At 60.6% G+C, this 16792-nt stretch overlaps 2 protein-coding genes across 6 annotated transcripts in view; both read right to left on the bottom strand.

The window, feature by feature from the left end:
* CELSR2 (cadherin EGF LAG seven-pass G-type receptor 2) overlaps positions 1-7624 on the bottom strand; it is a 32306-nt gene extending 24682 nt beyond the window's left edge. For 2 of the 4 annotated variants that reach the window (XM_077190568.1, XM_077190569.1), the window contains exons 1-3: positions 3618-7624; positions 815-1462; positions 38-260 (exon numbers count right to left, since the gene is read on the bottom strand). In XM_077190568.1, coding sequence (XP_077046683.1) covers positions 38-260; positions 815-1462; positions 3618-7428 — 4682 coding nt within the window. In that variant the 5' untranslated portion in view covers positions 7429-7624. The remainder of the gene's footprint in view (positions 1-37; positions 261-814; positions 1463-3617) is intronic. The other 2 variants (XM_077190570.1, XM_077190571.1) reach the window with 1 other exon arrangement.
* A 1188-nt stretch (positions 7625-8812) lies between these two features.
* Positions 8813-16272, bottom strand: SARS1 (seryl-tRNA synthetase 1). 2 transcript variants are annotated; one of them, XM_077190532.1, is made up of 11 exons: positions 16070-16272; positions 13991-14061; positions 13745-13825; positions 13039-13197; positions 12443-12586; positions 12107-12262; positions 11127-11348; positions 10578-10707; positions 9560-9843; positions 9344-9473; positions 8813-9262 (listed from the first exon to the last, which is right to left on the bottom strand). In XM_077190532.1, the coding sequence occupies exons 1-11, from the start codon at positions 16203-16205 to the stop codon at positions 9108-9110; spliced, it is 1668 nt and encodes a 555-aa protein (XP_077046647.1). In that variant the 5' UTR covers positions 16206-16272; the 3' UTR covers positions 8813-9107. The 2 variants fall into 2 exon arrangements, with proteins under 2 accessions (XP_077046647.1, XP_054504661.1); XM_054648686.2 differs by having other exon boundaries at positions 9560-9717; positions 16070-16271.
* Between the last annotated feature and the right edge of the window lie 520 nt (positions 16273-16792).

The raw sequence follows: 16792 nt of genomic DNA, 5'->3' as shown, positions 1-16792 counted from the left end.
CATCACCCCCCACCTCCCCAGATTCCCCCAGGCTCACGTGAGGCCCAAGGTGAAGTGGAAGCGCTGGCGGAGGCCACGAAAGGTGAGGAAGGAGTGCGGGGGGAAGCTGCGGGTGCTCATGGTGCAGAAGGGTTTCTCATAGTGCCCGGGGGGGCACTGACACCGGAATCCCCCCACCAGCAGGTTCAGGCAGGTGCCCCCATTCCGGCAGACCCCTGGGGTGCAGCGGCCCCCTCGGGCACTCAGCTCACAGTGCTCCCCTGTGTGACATCCAGAACCCCAAACCTGGGATAAGGAGTCCCATCTTCCCCCCCACACCTCCCTATTAAACCCAGAGTGGCCCCCCTCAGGTGCTCAGCTTGCAGGGTTCCCCTGTGTGATACCCCAATGGCACCAGAAATGGGGAGCGGGGGTCCTCTCTCCTCCCCATCCCCCAGTAACCCCTGAGTTCTCCCCCCAGCCACTCACAGGGCTCCCCAGTGTGACACCAAGCGCCCTAAATGGGAGGGTGGAGATCCCCTCTCCCTCCCTGCCCCCCAGTATCTTTATCCCCAGCTCTATTACCATGGCAACCATCTCCCATTACCGTGGAAACCCAAAGACACCTCCTCCTCTCATATGCCCTCCCCCACCTGGCTGGCACCCCCCACCAGGGGTCCCGTGGGGGCTGGAGTCCCAGGGTGGGCGCAGGGGGTATGGCCCCAGTGCCATCAGTCTACTGGCAGAGGGACGGAGGGAAGGAGGGCTGAAGAGGAGCCGGATGAGGAAATATGAGGATGGACACCACGAGGAAGGGCTGGCCAGTGACTCTAACCAGTGAAGTCTTCGTGGCACTCGCAAGTGTATCCACCCTCACGACTCCGGCACCGCCCGTTGTTGCCGCAGGGGCTGGAGTAGCAGAGGTCGATCTCGGTCTCGCAGTAGTCGCCGGTGAAGCCAGGCGGGCAGCGGCAGCGCAGGCCCGTGACGGGGTGGATGGGGCGAAAAAGGATCGTGTCGGAGGCGAGGAAGGGCGCGGAGCTGTCGAACTGCAGGACAGAGACACAGCGCATGTAGTTCTCGCAGGGCTCGCGCAGACACACGTTGTCATCAAAGGGCAGGACTCGCTGGGCCGTGGTAGCTGCCAGGAGCGATCGGTTAAGGTACAGCCGCTCCTGCAGCTCCTCCGACGAGAAGAACCGCGATGCGCCCGGCACCGCCGCCGGCAGCAGTGCCGAGAGGCTGACATTGAGGATCCGCGCCGGCCCCACGTCTGTGTCCGCCTGGATGTTGAAGAGGACGACGCGGTGGCGGGGGGTGGCCAGGACAGCGGCCACTCCCTCCAGGAAGCGGCTGAGTAGCGGAGACAAGAAGCGTTCTTGGGACATGTCGGCCAAACGCAGGGTGATGCTGTTGCTGAGCATCTCATCTGTGATCACCGTCACCCGCAGCGTGCACTGTGCTGTTGCACTGTAAACGCCATCTGGAGACAAAGGGGGGACACAGGAGGTAGTCAGTGACAGCAATGGACAACTCTGGGAAAGGATGGTGCGAGATATGTGCTCTGGACAATGGACAACACTGGGAATTGTGCCAGTTATGGGGCAACCAAGCAAATCAGCTGCTGTTGGACGGAGACGGTGCTATGGGGCTTGACCCGCTTGACCACCATAGAATGGGGACAGCACTGGCCATGAAACACCTGGCCCATGTAGCCACTGTGGAATGGGGACAATACTGGCTATGAGGTGCCCATCCTGCTTGACCAGCATGGAATGGATACCATCAGGTGGGGACAGTGCAGGCTATGGGGGACCTTTCCTACTCAGCCACCAAGGCATGGAGACGGTGATGGTTATAGGGTTGGTGCTAGTTATGGGGCTGGTACTGTTTTTGGAGTGCCCATACCACCTACCCAGGGTAGGGACAGCAGGATGGGGATGGTGATGGCAATAGGGCTGGAACTGGTTACAAGGCTCCTATCCCACCTGGCCACTATTGAATGGGGACAGCGCTGGTTATGGGGCTGGTGCTGGTGGTGGGTGCCCATTCCACTTGGCAACCATGGAATGGGGACAGTGTGGGTCATGGGGTGCCCATCCTGCCTGGACACTGTGGGGTGGGGCATGTAAATGGGGTTGGTGGTTGGTTATGGGGTTGGGACTGGTTATGGGGCTGGTTCTGTCTATGAGGCGGAGGCTGGTTATGGAGTCAGCACTGGTTATGGGGTTGGTGCTGGTTTCTGGGGTTGGAGCTGTTTCTGAGGCTGGAGCTGGTATGGGGATGGTGCTGGTTAAGGGGCTGGTGCTGATTGTGGGGTTGGTGTTGGTTGTGGAGCTGGTGCTGGTTGTGGGGCTGGGGCAGCAAAATCTCTGCTAAGCACTGGGGCACCCACCTGTCTCCTCTTCTTTGCCCTCCCCCTGGCTGAGGGCAGTGGGATGCAGGACAGATGGGGAGCAGGCAGACAGATGGATGAAGGGAACATGGGGACAGGTGGGGGGCCAAGCAGGCAGAAGGAAGTGCTGCAGGGGATGGCATGGGCCAGGGCTGCCCAGTGGCCCATGGCCAGTGACTGGTAGCCAGTGGCTGGCGGGAGGGGGAAGGTTACCATGGCTGCGGCCGCGAGGGCCCAGCTATGGCTGGACCTTTTGTTTCCCTCCCGCCTGCCCCTGCGCTTGCGGGGGGACACGGGGGACTCCCTGCCCCCACCCTTTGTGCCCTGGGCCCCCTGCTTTTTGTGGCCAGAGCAGGGACCCCTGCCAGGGGAAGCTGTGGGGTGATGGGGGCCATGTGGCTGAGGACAATGGACATCAGGCATGGCCTGTGACCCAGTTTCCCCTTGACCTGGGGGTGACTAAGGAAGTGTTCATCCACCTTGGGGTGACTCCCATCCCCCAGAAACACCTCCTGGACACCCCACCACCCAAATGGTGATGACAATTGATGGCACAACCTCCCTTATCTTGTGATGATCCCCCCCCACACTGGGTTTGGGGACCTCTCAGTGGAGGCCAGGTTGTCCCCCCGAATACACACACCAGGCCTTGTGTCTCCTGCACTGAATTCATTCAAGTGGAGTCTCCTGGAAACACAAGCATGGCAGTGCCAGGACTCCCCCAATATTGCACTGCACCCTGAGCCTTCCCAGATTCACCCATCACACTCTCATAACAAGCCCCCAAGGGTACCAGGACCCTGCTGGCCCACACCAGCCTCTGCTCCCCCAATACATGCACTGGGTCCTGCCCCACCCTGCTCAGTGACAGACAGAGAAGTGCCAGGACCACCTCTGGACAGCACGACAGCCCAAGGGGGTGGGGAAAGCAAAGGGGGTGCTAGGGACCCCGATAGCCTCCAGCTTGGATGTCTGGGGTGTGAGGGGGGCACAGCATCCCATTATTCCCCCTTCCCATATATTTGGAGGGTGGAGGCAACCAGGACGGGGTGGCGGAACTCCAAAACACCTCAGTGGGGTCATGGGACCCCACAACGCATCATCCCTTCTGATCTGGAGGGTGGGGGCAGCCAAAACAGGGTAGTGAGACCCCATAACACCTTGCCTCCATGCAGAAATAGAGGTTGATATACCCACAAATTTCACTCCCCCTGCAAGGTGCCTCTATGGGTGGGGGTCTTACCAGAGACAGACACCCTCATGATGGCCTCAAGTGGGCGGTTGTTGTCCAGGGCCGGGCTGAGGCGCAGGTCCCCACTGTGTGGGTCCAGCAGCACGAGGTTGAGCTCATTGCCCTGTTCAAAAGCATAAGTGAGGTGGTCAGAGACATCAGGGTCATAGGCAGGGATGCGGCCAATGACACCCCCAGGGAAGCTGCCAGAGCGGTTGGTGATGTAGTTGTTGAAGAGGATCTCGAAGTTCTTGAGCTGGGGGCTGTTGTCGTTGGTGTCACGCAGGCGCACATGGATGGTGGCCCGACTCACTAGTGGTGCCGAGGTTGCCTGGACCACCATGATGTATTCAGCCTTGGTTTCATAGTCCAGGTCAGCCAGGGCGGTGAGCTCTCCAGAGAAGATATCCAGTTGGAAGACCTCAGGGATGTTGCCCTCAACGATCTGGTACATGATCTGGGCATTGGTGCCCTCGTCAGGGTCGGTGGCAGTGATCCGGGCCACCACCAGCCCAATGGGGCTGTTCTCCTCCACAAAGATGTCAAACTCGTCCTGCTCGAACACAGGCGGGTTGTCATTGACATCCAACACTGTCACCTGGATCTCTACTGGCGTCCGCCGGGCTGGGACCCCCTTATCCACAGCAAATGCCTGCAGGGAATACAGCGGCACATTCTCCCGGTCCAGACGGCGCAAGGTGCGGACAATGCCTGAGGTAGACTCAATGATGAAGTCACCATCACCATCATCACCCCCTTGGAAGGTGTAGAAGACCCTGCCATTGAGCCCAGAGTCACGGTCAGTTGCAGAGACCTGGAGGACGCTGGTGAAGGTGGGGACATCCTCATAGATGGATCCCTGGTAGGAATGACGGAGGAACTGGGGTGCGTTGTCATTGACATCACTCACCAGGATCTCCAGGTAAGTTGTGTCAGATTTCTGCGGAATACCATTGTCCCGCGCCGTGATGGCCAAGGTGTAGGACACCTGGTCCTCATAGTCCAGCTCCATCTGGGTGGTCACAGCACCAGTATCAGCAGCAATACTGAACTGGGGTATGCTGTCCTCCATCAGGTAGGTGATGCGGGCGTTCTCCCCCGTGTCCTCGTCTGTGGCACTGATGACCACCACTGTTGTGCCCACTGGCCGATCCTCATTGATGTTGATGGTGTAGTGGGAGCTCTGGAAGACAGGGCGGTGGGTGTTGGCATCAGTGACATTGACAACCACCTGGGCAGTGTCCTGGCGGGTGCCATCAGAGGCAGCAATGGTGAGCAGGTACTGCCGCTCCAGCTTGTAGTCCAGGGGCAGGGCAAGGGAGATGAGCCCACCACCGCTCTGGCTGGTGATGGAGAACCGGTTGCGGGTGTTGCCGCTGGAGATCTGGTATGTGATGACGCTGTAAGCGTCACGATCGACAGCAGAGACAGTCAGGACACTGGTGCCCACTGCCGCATCCTCGTTCAGGCGGGCGCCATACTCCCGCTGGGTGAACTCAGGGCTGTTGTCATTGACATCCAGGATGGTGACACTGACGCTGGCTGTGGAGGCCATTGGGGGGGTGCCATGGTCCTGCGCCTCCACCCCAAAACTGTAGAAGTCAACTACCTCCCGATCCAGCTCAGAGGCCACCACAATCCACCCGGTGCTGTTGTTGATGGTAAAGGGGAAACTGGTGCCAGTCTTCAGCAGGGTGTAAACTAACCGGCTGTTGTCACCTGAATCGGCATCAATGGCTTGTACATGGATGACGGAGTAGCCCACAGGGACATTCTCCAGCACAGTGGCCTGGAAGGGTGTGCTGACAAAGATGGGTGCATTGTCATTGACATCCAACACCTGGATGGTAACCAAACCGCTGATGTTGGAGAGAGGTGGGCGGCCACCGTCCTGCGCCCGGATCCTCAGGGTGAACTCCTTGGTGACCTCGTAGTCCAGAGGGGTAACGACATCCAGCGTGCCTGTCTGTGCATCAATGTAGAAGTGCCCACGAGTGTTGCCGCTGACAATGCTGTAGTGCACCAGTGCATTGCTGCCTTTGTCACGGTCGGTGGCCATCACCTGCAAAATTGCCACATTGGGCACCACATCCTCAGGGACCTGTGCCACGTAACGTCGCTCACTGAACTGCGGCGCATTGTCATTGTCGTCCTCCACAGCGATGCGGACAGTGGCTGTGGCACTCCGGGGACCTGGATCCTGGCCCTGGTCTGTGGCCTCCACCAACAGCTCAAAGGCATCCACTACTTCCCGGTCCACAGGGCCACGGGTGCGGATGACGCCTGAGCGGGAATCGATCTCAAAGACCTCATTGGCATCACCGGCATTGAGGAGGCGGTAGAGGACGTTGGCATTGGGACCAGCGTCACCATCAGTGGCCCGCACTGTCAATACCTCATAGCCCACCTCCAGATTCTCTCGCACACTCTCCCGGTATTCTGGTTGCTCAAAGGCCGGGTCGTGGTCATTGGTGTCGCTCACTGTCACTGTCAGTGTGGCCATGGCACTGCGCCGGGGTGTCCCGTGGTCCACTGCTGTCACACGGAACACATGAGTGCTCTTGCTCTCACGGTCCAGCAGTGCAGCGGTGCTGATGGCACCAGTGACAGGGTCCACGGTGAAGAGGTCATCGGAGCGGCTGTCAAAGAGCGCAGCCATAGAGTAGTGCAGCCGGCCTGCATCCCCCTCATCAGGGTCCTGTGCTGTCACCTGTGTCACTGGAGTGCCTGCTGGCCGGTTCTCCTCCACTGTGGCCTGGTAGCTGGAGGGCTGGAACTGTGGTGCTGTGTTGGGGCTGCGGCAGGGACGGTGGTGAGGTATGGGGGGCCTGGGGACTGCTGTGGTCTGGAGCTCCACAACATCCCCAGTGTCTATCGCATCCCCAGTGCCACTGGTCTCCCTGGGGATATTGGTGTTCCCAGCATGTCCAGTGTCCACAGTGTTCTTGACATTGCTAGGGACCTTCCCAGTCTCCCCATTATGTTCAGTATCTCTGATGTTCCCAGTATCCCTGGGGACTTTCCTAGTCTTGCCAGCAGCTCTGGAGAACCTCCCAGTCTCCCCAGTGAGTACAGAATTCCTGATGCCCCTGGGGACTGGAGTGCTCCCAGTGCCCCAAACACCCCCAGTGCTCAGCATGTTCCCAGTGCTCCCAGAGTCCTCCGTGGGGATGCTGGTGTCCCCAGTGTGTCCAGTATTCCCACCACTCCTGGTGCCCCTGAGGACATGGGTGCTTCCAGTGTCTCCAGTTCCTCCAGTAACCCCGGTGCCTCCACTATCTCGGGTGCCTCCAGCGTCCTTGGTGCTTCCAACGCCCCCAGTGCCTCCAGGCTTCCAGGTGTCTCCAGCATTCACGGTGCCTCCAGCGTCCCCGGTAATCCTGGAACCACCGATACCTGGGGACCTCCTAATGCCACCGCCGCTGTCCCCACTGGAAGAGCCGGTGCCTGGCGCCATTCCATCGCTGCCGGTCGCGTCCGGTGCGGGTCCAGCGCTGTCGCCGATGTCCCCGGTGCTCGGCGGAGTCCACGCACCGCCGCTGGAACCAGTGCCTGGTGCAGTCCCATCGCTGCCGCCCGCAGCCGGTGCGGGCCCAGAGCTGTCGCCGCTGTCCCCGGTGCTTGGCGGGGGCCATGCGCCGCCGCTGTCCCCGGTGCCGTCGCGGAGCTGGAGTGGCGTCGTTAGCGTGCTGGACGGACGGGTGCGGGTGCCGGTGCCGACGCCGATGCCGGTGGCGATGGCGGGTTCCGGTGCGAGCAGCGGCAGCAGCAGCAACAGCGGCAGCAACCGGAGTGTGGCCCGGCGGGTGGACGGAGGGCCCATGGCCGCTGCCCCCCGGTGCCCCCGGTGCCGATGCCGGTGCCCGCAGCGACCCGCTCCGCCGCCTGCGCCCCGCCCTGGCCCGCGCGCGCCCGCAGGGGCGGAGCCGCCAATTCACCGGCCCGGCCGCTCTTAAAGGAGCCGCCGCCGCCGCCCCCGGCACTCGCCGGCGGCACCCGCAGCCGCAGCGGCACCGTCAGCGCGGGGGCAGCGAGCGCGCACTACGCGCAGGTTGCGCACACACGAGGTGCGCAGGTTGTGCACGCTCGTGTGAGGTGCACACGTGCGCCCTGCGCGCACACACGTACATACACAGATGTGGAGGGCCTTGCACGCACCTGTGCATTGCAGGCATGCGTGTTGCACACGGAGGGCACACAGGCATCAGCGATCACATATGACATGGGAACCATGTATGTGACACACACAGCACATGTGAAACACACAGGGAGCATACACATGTGAGACAGAGAGCACGTGTGTCACACAGCACAGAGATCATGTGCGTAAACGCCCAGCACATGTGTGGCACATACAGCACGTGTGACATACGTCCCCCAAGGCCCCCTTGTCCCCACTGCCGGCCGTGACTCCACACACGAACGTCCATCTCCCCTCACTCCGTGGCACATTCCCCCCACCCCCAGATCCCTCGTCCCACCGCACCAAGACCGGGGGCAATAGAACAGACTGGGAGCGACTGAACCAGGCTGAGGAGGACTGGAGATGCTGGGGGGCACTGGGACAAACTGGGAGAGACTGGGGATGTCGGGGGCGCTGGAACAGACGGAGAGAGACTGGAGAAGCTAGACGGGGGCGGATCCGCGCGGTCTGTGGTTGCTGCTCCCCCCCCGCCGCCCAATCCGGCGCCGGTCGCGTGGGTGCAGGCAGGCGGCGCGGAGCCGCGTCCCCCCCCCGGCGGAACGGGTCCGACGGGTACCAGGGAGGGGCCCCCCAGCGCCGGGGAGGCGCTTGGAGCGCCGGAACCCCCGCGCCTCCGCCGGGGGCTCCGGTGACTCACTGGGCCGCTCCCCGCCGGTTCCACCCGACAGCCGAGGCCTGCCGGGGGTTTCCCACGCAGAGCAGCGGGCGGCAGCCAGGCCTCCCTGCATGGCGATGGAACGGGGCAAAGGGGGCAACCCTCCCGTGCATCACCCCACCCCGGAGCGGGGGGCGAGCAGCAGCTGAGGCTGAGGCTAGGGGCCCTCGGCCCCACTTAGCATCACAAAGGGGCTTTGTCTGGAGCTTTGTGTGGGGCTGGCAGGAGGGAGGGAGAACGAGGAGGAGGGAGGTGCGGGGGGAGGGGAAGGGTGGTGTGCAACGGATACACCTCCCCGGGCTGGACCCCCCCCCATTCTTTCCTCGGAAGCCTCCAAGAACACACAGCTCAGCAGCTCTTGGCTTTATTTTGGACGGAGGAGGGTCATGTTATGTGGGCACGGGGGTCCCCAGCACCACTCAGAGTGAGGGGGACACATGGGGGATCGCAGCCCGACTCAGCAGGGTAAGGGGGACACACAAGGGAGAGGGGCAGCGCCCTAACAGTGTCAGTTCTTTGTGGAACAGGGGGGACAGACGGTGACTCCCCTCCAAGCAAAGATGATGATGAAGGGCACAGCCTGGCAATGAAGGTGAGATGACTTGGGAGGCCCTCAAAGTCCTTGGGGTGCAGGGGGACACCCTCAGACCTCCATGTTCTTCATCTGATCCTCCAGCACCTGGTCGCGTCCCCCCCCTGCCTTCTTCTTGCCCCCTCCTTCCTGCTGCTTCTTTTGCTTCTTGGAGAGCTCCTGCTCAATGGGTGCCGGCTTGATGAATGGAATCAGCTCCCGCAGGTCTGGGGGGGACAAGGGACCACTGTCACCCCCCCCCCCCCCGCCAAGAAGCAGGGGATGGGGAAGGCACAGGGGGATGTTACCTGGAGGCATGAAGTTTTGGAGCTTTTCAGGGATGCGGATGCCCTCAGGAGTCTGGTGGTTCTCCAGGATGGCACAGATGGTGCGGGTGGTAGCACACATGGTGGCATTCAGCATGTGCACAAACTCTACCTGTGGCAGGGGGACATAGGGGACACCTGTGACATGGGGAAAGCAAAGGAACAGAGGAAGAACTCCCCTATGCCCACTAGCCTCACCTTGTCCATCATCTTCTTTGTCTGGCCATAGCGGATGCGCAGGCGCCGGGCCTGGTAGTCAGTGCAGTTGGAACAGGAGACAAGCTCACGGAAGGCGCCAGAGCCAGGGAACCAAGCCTCCAGATCCAGTTTTTTGCTGGCTGCATGGTTCAGGGAGCCTAGAGACGGAACAGTGCTGAGTGGGGGGTCCCACTGCCATCCTGAATTTTCCTTTCTTGGGGCAGAGCGTAGGGTGAAGCCTCCAAAGTCATTCCAGCAGCTTGGTGCTGATCCAACATAGATTTCTGCTCTGCCATAGTGATGTGGGGTTACATCTCAGCCATGGAAATGTGGGGTACCCACTTGGCCACAGGGTCAACAAGCCACAAGCTGTTTGGTCATGGGGACATGGGGGTGTGGGATACCTGCCCAGACACGGGGAACGGGGAACTCCTGCTCAGCCACAGGACACTGGGTTCCTGCTGTGCCATGGGGATATGGGGATTCCGCTTACTCACAGGAATGTGGGGGCCTCTCTCAGCTTTGTGGATGTGAGATTCCCACTCAGCTATGGAAACACAGGGCTCTTTCTCAGCCACAAGGACATGGGCTTCCCACTTGACTATGGGAAGGTAGGATTATGCTATGGGGATCTGGGATTCCTGCTTGGACACAGGAACGAGGGATTTCTGCTCAACAGTGGGGATGTGGGGTTCTCGCTCTGCCAATGGGATAAAGGGGATAAAGTTCAGCCACAGGGAGCTTTTCAACCAGATCTTTTTCCTGTGAGCATTTCCAGGAGGAGCTGGGACACTCCAACTGTCCCTCTGGAAGGGACAGCAGGGACAATCCATCACAGCAGTGTTCACACCCGTTCCCATGGACCCAGAGCAAGGCTGAGGATTCCACAGAAAGCAAAAGGTCCCCTTCTCTTCCTCTGTCTCAGGCTGGGGACAGCAATGAGCCAGAGACAAGAAATTGCCATGCAGGAAGCAGGTCAGGGCCCCCCTCAACCCTCCTGTGGCACAGGAGCCCCTACCTGAGACGATGTTGACGATGTGGTAGGGAATCCCGAGGGACTGGTAGAATTCCTCAGCTGTGGCCATCATCTCCTCAAATATCTCCCAGGATTTGTTGTCATGGGGGGAGGAGTAGACGAACTGCTCAATCTGCAGGAGAAGGAATTCCAGTGACACCAGGTATAGCTCCAATTCCCACGGGAACCCCACGGTGACACCAGGTACAGCCTGAATTCCAACTGGAACCCCACAGTGACACCCAGTACACCTCAAATTCCCACTGGATACCTGCAGTGACACTGAGTATAGCTGAAGTTCCCATCAGAACCCCACAGTGATACCAGGTACACCCTGAATTCCCACTGGAACCCCACAGTGACATGGGGTATACACCCCAACTTACTAGGGTGCATACCATGGTGACAATGGGTACACCCTGAATTCCTGCTGGGTATGCTGCAGTGGTACCAGATACACCATGAATTTCCACTGGAACATGCTGAATTCCCACTGGAACCCCACAGCAACCCTCAGTACACCCCAAATTCCTCCCAGGACCGCTCCTTCACCTTCTCAAACTGGTGGACACGGAAGATGCCGCGGGTGTCCCGGCCGTGGGATCCCACCTCCTGGCGGAAGCAGGTGCTGAGCCCCGCGTACTTGAGGGGCAGGTCCTCCGGCCGCAGCCACTCATCGCGGTGCAGGGCGGCGATTGGCTGCTCTGATGTGGCGATCAGGTACTTCTCATCGATGGAACTGTCCTCCGCCCGCTCACTGCCCTTCCCAATCACCTGCAGGGGACATGAGCCACTGGCCTTCTTCTAGCTGCTCCTGCACCTCCAGAGACCAGCAGGGAGGTTTTCCAGTGCCAGATGGTTTGGGAATTCATCACAGGGGGAGTTTGTTGGTCATTCAAAGGGGCTGATGGCAAGGACGAGTCACCTGTATCACCCGTGGAGATGGACTCCAGAGATGAGCCACCTCCTTGTCACGTCATCACCATCACAAGCCACCTCCTTATCACCTATGTCACCCATGGAGATGGCCCCCAGAGCATGTCACCTCCTTGTCACTGCACTGCCATCATGTGTCACCTGTGCAAACGGATCCCAAAGATGAGCCACCTCCTTGTCACCTCATCACCATCATGTGGCACCCATAAACATGGACCCCAGAGATAAGCTACATCCTTGTCACCACATGTCACCAATGGAGATGGACTTGGGAGACCAGCCATTTCCTTGTCCTTCATGGCCATCCCAGTGTGTCACCCATGGAGATGGACCCAAGATGAGCCACCTCCTTGTTATTGCAGTGCCACCCATGGAGGTGTTTCCCATAAAGGTGGACCCCCAAGACAAGCCATCTCCCTGTCACATCATCACCATCACAACGTGGAGATGGATCCCAAGGAGAGGGGAAGGAACCACTGCTACCATTGCTGCCACCACCACAAGCTTGCCAGGGCAAAGGGGACCCCGCTGCCTCCCTCTCCACAGTCCCATTGGGGTGCTTGCTTCCAAGTCCCAAACCTGGAGTGATCCCTTACCTTGTAAAGCTCCTCGTCAAACTGGCTGAGCTGGGCCACCTCCTGCATCACCTCCTTGCGCATGAAGAAGGGGGTGTACACCGGGGTGTACCCCCGGGCACGGAGGCTCTGCAGTGCATACTGGATCAGTGCCTGCTCCAGGAACACCAGCGGGCCCTGGGAACAAGGGTCACACTGCCTGTCACATACACACTCTGTTGGGCCACTCCTCCTTGCTCAGAGGGTCCAGGAGGCCTCTGGAGGCTCTCATCATCAATCCCAGGGGAGGAGAACCCAAGGCCCCTGTCCCTCCTCGTTCCTCTCTGAACCCAATCATTCCAGGGTCACAGCTCTCACCTTAAGGAAGTAGCCACGGCTGCCAGCCACCACGGCGCCCTTTTCCCCCTCATAGCCATCCACCATCACCACCAGATCCACATGAGAATACTTCTTCCTGCAGCTGCAGTCACCCCACACCCGCTCCACCTTGTTGTCCACATCCTGCAGGAGCCCGGAGAAAAGAGAAGCAGGAGCCTATAACCTCCTCAGTGCCCTGGAATGCTGTGACACCAGTCCCTGAACCACACTGGGCCCACTTTGGGAGCTCAAACTCCAGCCTGTAGCTTATTGTGCAGCCACTTGGCAGCAAGCCTGGCCCAGTTGTGCTCCCTCCGGGAAAATATTCCCGTGGGATGAATGGAGGCAGCAGAGGGAGACCCTGTCCTCACGGCAGTGAGCAACTTTCCCATGAATTCCCCCAACAATGGTGTGCCCAGTGTTGTCTGAGCTGCTCTTTGTCTGATCCGGGTGGGAAATGCTGGCTTGTCATGCAGATTTCCCTCACCCGCCCACCCAGACAGGCTTGGGGGATCCCCTGCTGGGAGCCCCCTGCTTCCCACTGTGAGCTTCCTAGCCCCTCTGACCCAGCCCCACCTCCCTTCCCCGTGTCCCACCTCGTCGTTGCTAATGGGCACAGAGGGGTGGAGGAGGTTCCCAATCTCCCGGAGGCTCTCAAAGCGTTCAGCCTCCAGCCGCAGACGCTCAGAGTCGCATTCCAGGATGGCCTCATCAATGAGCAGCCGAATTTTCTTTATCTGGGATACCTGGAGACACTGCAGAGAGACCTCCAGATGAGGTGGGGGAGAGAGAAGACCACTGGGAAGAGGGTCCTGTTCATCCAGCACAGGGAATCCTGGGCCCAGCATGGTGAATTCTGGACCCTCCACATATTCTGGAGTGAGTCCCTGGGCTGGACACACTCAAGAACAGCCTGAAAGGATAAAGGGGTGACAAGCTGGAATCTGGAAGGCCTGAGCTGCTCCCATGGCAGCCAGCATTGCATTCATTAACCAGGGTGACTACCAAACTGGGATGGAAGCAGGCAGGGAGGGACACAGTGAGGACACAGAAGGACTGAGACTGCTCAAATTCCCAGGGATGAGCCCTTGACTGACACAGGGTGATGCTGGAGAGATCAAGGACACTGAGGAAGAGTCAGTTATTGCTGGTGTGGGAATGAGAGATAAAGGATCATCCCAGATGGGGCAACAGGCAATCCCCCCTCATTTGGTGGGCACTTTAGGCCACCAATTTGGGCAATTCCAGGCAAAGCTCTGGACAAACTGTAGGCACAGTGGAGAGAGTTGGGGTCTCACTCACCCCCAGGACATCAGCCGTGAGTTCATCCAGGTTCTGTGCAATCTCTGGTACAGATTCATCCGTCCCTACTGGCTCCTTTTTCTGCAGCAAGAGGAAAAAGGAACCCCAGGACAGTTAAAGAGTAAAATTCCAGTGGGAAAACATCCCTCAGTGACACAAGGGAGAGACTAGAGGGCTGGGAGAAGGAGAGATGCCACCAGCTGGTGATGTCCCACCATAAGGTGACCCAGGGCACTCGTGCCTCACCTTCATCTTGTCCCCAATGGTTTTGCTGCACAGGTTCTTCAGCTTGTTCAGGTTGTCGGCACGAAACCTGCCTGGAAAGGAAGGTAGGCGCTGTCACCTGGACTGAGAGAAGGGCTGGGGCCCCTATCTGGTACAGAGAGGTGATATGGAGCCCCCATGGGAGCAGCAGGGGGGGTGGCAGTTCCTGGAATACCCACAGGCACCATCCCTGGGGTTTTTGGAAGGACAGAGGTTGATCGTGTGGAGCAGAGCTGCAAGGAGTAGGGATGTCACTGGAAAACACCTGGAGTGACATTGCACTGGGAGCTCCATGCCAGGCTGGAAAACCCCATGACTTGCTGAAACCATGCTGGGATGGGACACCCCAACTCTAAGATGAGCACCCTACACTGAGATTCCCCGTGCTGGGCTGGGACCCCCGCAGTGGGATAGGACCTTCACACTGGGACCCCCATGAGGGGATGAGGTTTCCCCACACTGGGGTGAAAGTCCCATGCCTGGCTGGGAACAATGTACTGGAATGGGATCCCCACCCCATGCTAGGATCCCCCACATTGGGCTGTGACCCCTATGCTGGACTGGGAACCCCACCCTGCCAAAATGGGAATCCCTCCACCAGGATGGGACCCTCCACATCAGCACAGGCTCTCCATACTTCACTTGGACCCCCCCAGTGCTGGGCTAGGACCCTCATGGTGGGCTGGGACCCCCACACCATGATGAGATCCTCCTCACGCTGCACTGGGATGCCCATGCCAGGATAACATCCCTCCCTCCACAGGCTCAGAGCCTCCCATGCTGGGACCTCCCTGTTAGGATGGGCCCCCGCACTGTGCTGGGACCCCACATTGTGATGAGACACCTCCCTCAGCGGGATGGGATTTCTAAGGACTGAGCAGACCCTGGGATCTGAGGCCACAATGACAAGATTCAGGGGGTGTTGGATGAGGAGAGCATGGATGTTCCCCCTTTGTGACCCCAGGGCTGGGAAGGGCAGAGCCCAGGTCCCGGGGCAGCTCAAACTGGGGGCACCTACGCTGAGAACGCGCCACCCTAATCAGCGGGAGGGATCAGTCCCAGGGGATCCAGAGCCAGGGAACACCAACAGAACACAGCATGGCACAGCACGGGCTCCACGCACCGGCGCCGTGGGATTGCATCAGCCAGCACGACCCGCCAGCCTGCCTCACCCTGCAGACACCCGCCATTCTCCAGCACCGCCGTCCTGGGGACACGGAGCGGGCGGGAAGGGGGCTGGGAAGCGGGTGATCCCTTGGACATCAAGGCGAACGGGAGCATTAAACGGGAGCCCCAAGCGCCGCTTTCATTCCGCAGCAATGGAACGCTGGGGTGCCCTAGGAACGGCGGGGTTTGGGGGTACCCACTCCTCCCGCCGCCCTCCAGCTCCTCCCCACATCCGGCACCCACTGACGGAGCTGCATGCGCTTCCCGCTGCCCCATATCCCGCCGGGAGCCACGAGGAGGAGGCTCCTGCCCCCCACCCCCCTAAGCTGCCCAGGTGTGGGTGTACCCCAAATCTGGGGGTGGCACTGTCTGGGATCCCCCCCGCCCAGCTGCATTCTGCGGCAATGTAGGGAGCGGATCCCTGGGGATCGCAATGGGACGGGATCCAAGTCCGGCTAAGGGGAACCTGGGATCTGCCCTCCAGCCTGGGAGGAGAGACGGCGGGTCTAGTGGGAGAACTTTTCCCACCTCAACCCCTGGAATTAGGGACGAGGGGGATCCACCCAGGGACAGGCCCTCGGTCTCTGCTGTGACCTACCCACAGGATCCAGTCCCAGAGGGCAGTGATCCACCGAGGCGATCCCCGAGTGTTGGGGATGAATAGACAAACAGCTGGGGAGGATGGGAAAGACTTCCTGAAAGGTCACCCCATCTCATCGGGGATCCTCCATCCCCGAGGAGGGGCCATGGTGGGGAGTTCCTATCACCTGCGGACCGGGCACCAGGCTGACGGGGTGGACGGAAAGGCACCGGGAAGGGGAGATATGCCCGCGTGTGACAAGGGGGTCCCCCATCCCGGAGGTTGCCTCCAGTCACCCACCCGCCCCCACGTACACCTCCTCCAGGCGCCGTCCGCTCGCACCAGCGCATCCACCAGCCCGGGGTCCTTGAAGCGCTTGCGCTGCATGTCCCGCACCATGGCGGGGTCTCCGCCCTTGTCGGCGCGGAACAAGTCCAGGTCCAGCACCATGACCGGTGATGGCGACGGTGGCACCGGGAGCGCCGGCGGGGACAGCTGGTCCACGCGCGTGCGCGGAAGGGGCGTGGCCTCGACCATGCGGGCGGGGGCGCAGCAGCGCCTCTTGGTGGCCTGGAGGCGGCGCAGCAGGGCGGGCGGGGCACGGAGCGGCAGCGATGGGGAGCGTCGGGGGCCAAGCAGCCCCGACCGCCGCGAGGGGCTTCCGGCGGGCCGGGAGGCCCAGGCAGAGCGGCACGACGGGGGTATCGGGAAGTGTTGAGAGGGTTTGGGGAGGATATGGCGGGGTCTGGAGGGGCCCGAGCGGTCCGAGCATCCTTGAGCCCCCCCCCCGCCAGAGGGGTCTTGGCCCTCGCACCCCGAGGATTCCTGGGGTTCCTCAGCCACATCCCAGGCATACTGGTGGGCTCTGCGGATCTCCTACCCGAGGACACCTCGCACCCCTCTGCTCATGGGGCTCCCAAGAGCCACCCTATGCCCCTCTACAGCACCCCATGGCACGACTGTGGCCATCCACGTCACCCCATGTCACCCCACTGTCCCCTCCTTAGGGGTCCCGGCGGGGTTCTGGTGCCTCCACC

Source organism: Agelaius phoeniceus, chromosome 25, assembly GCF_051311805.1.
Source record: "Agelaius phoeniceus isolate bAgePho1 chromosome 25, bAgePho1.hap1, whole genome shotgun sequence".
NCBI lineage: Eukaryota > Metazoa > Chordata > Aves > Passeriformes > Icteridae > Agelaius > Agelaius phoeniceus.
This window is presented reverse-complemented; position numbering and strand designations above follow the sequence as displayed.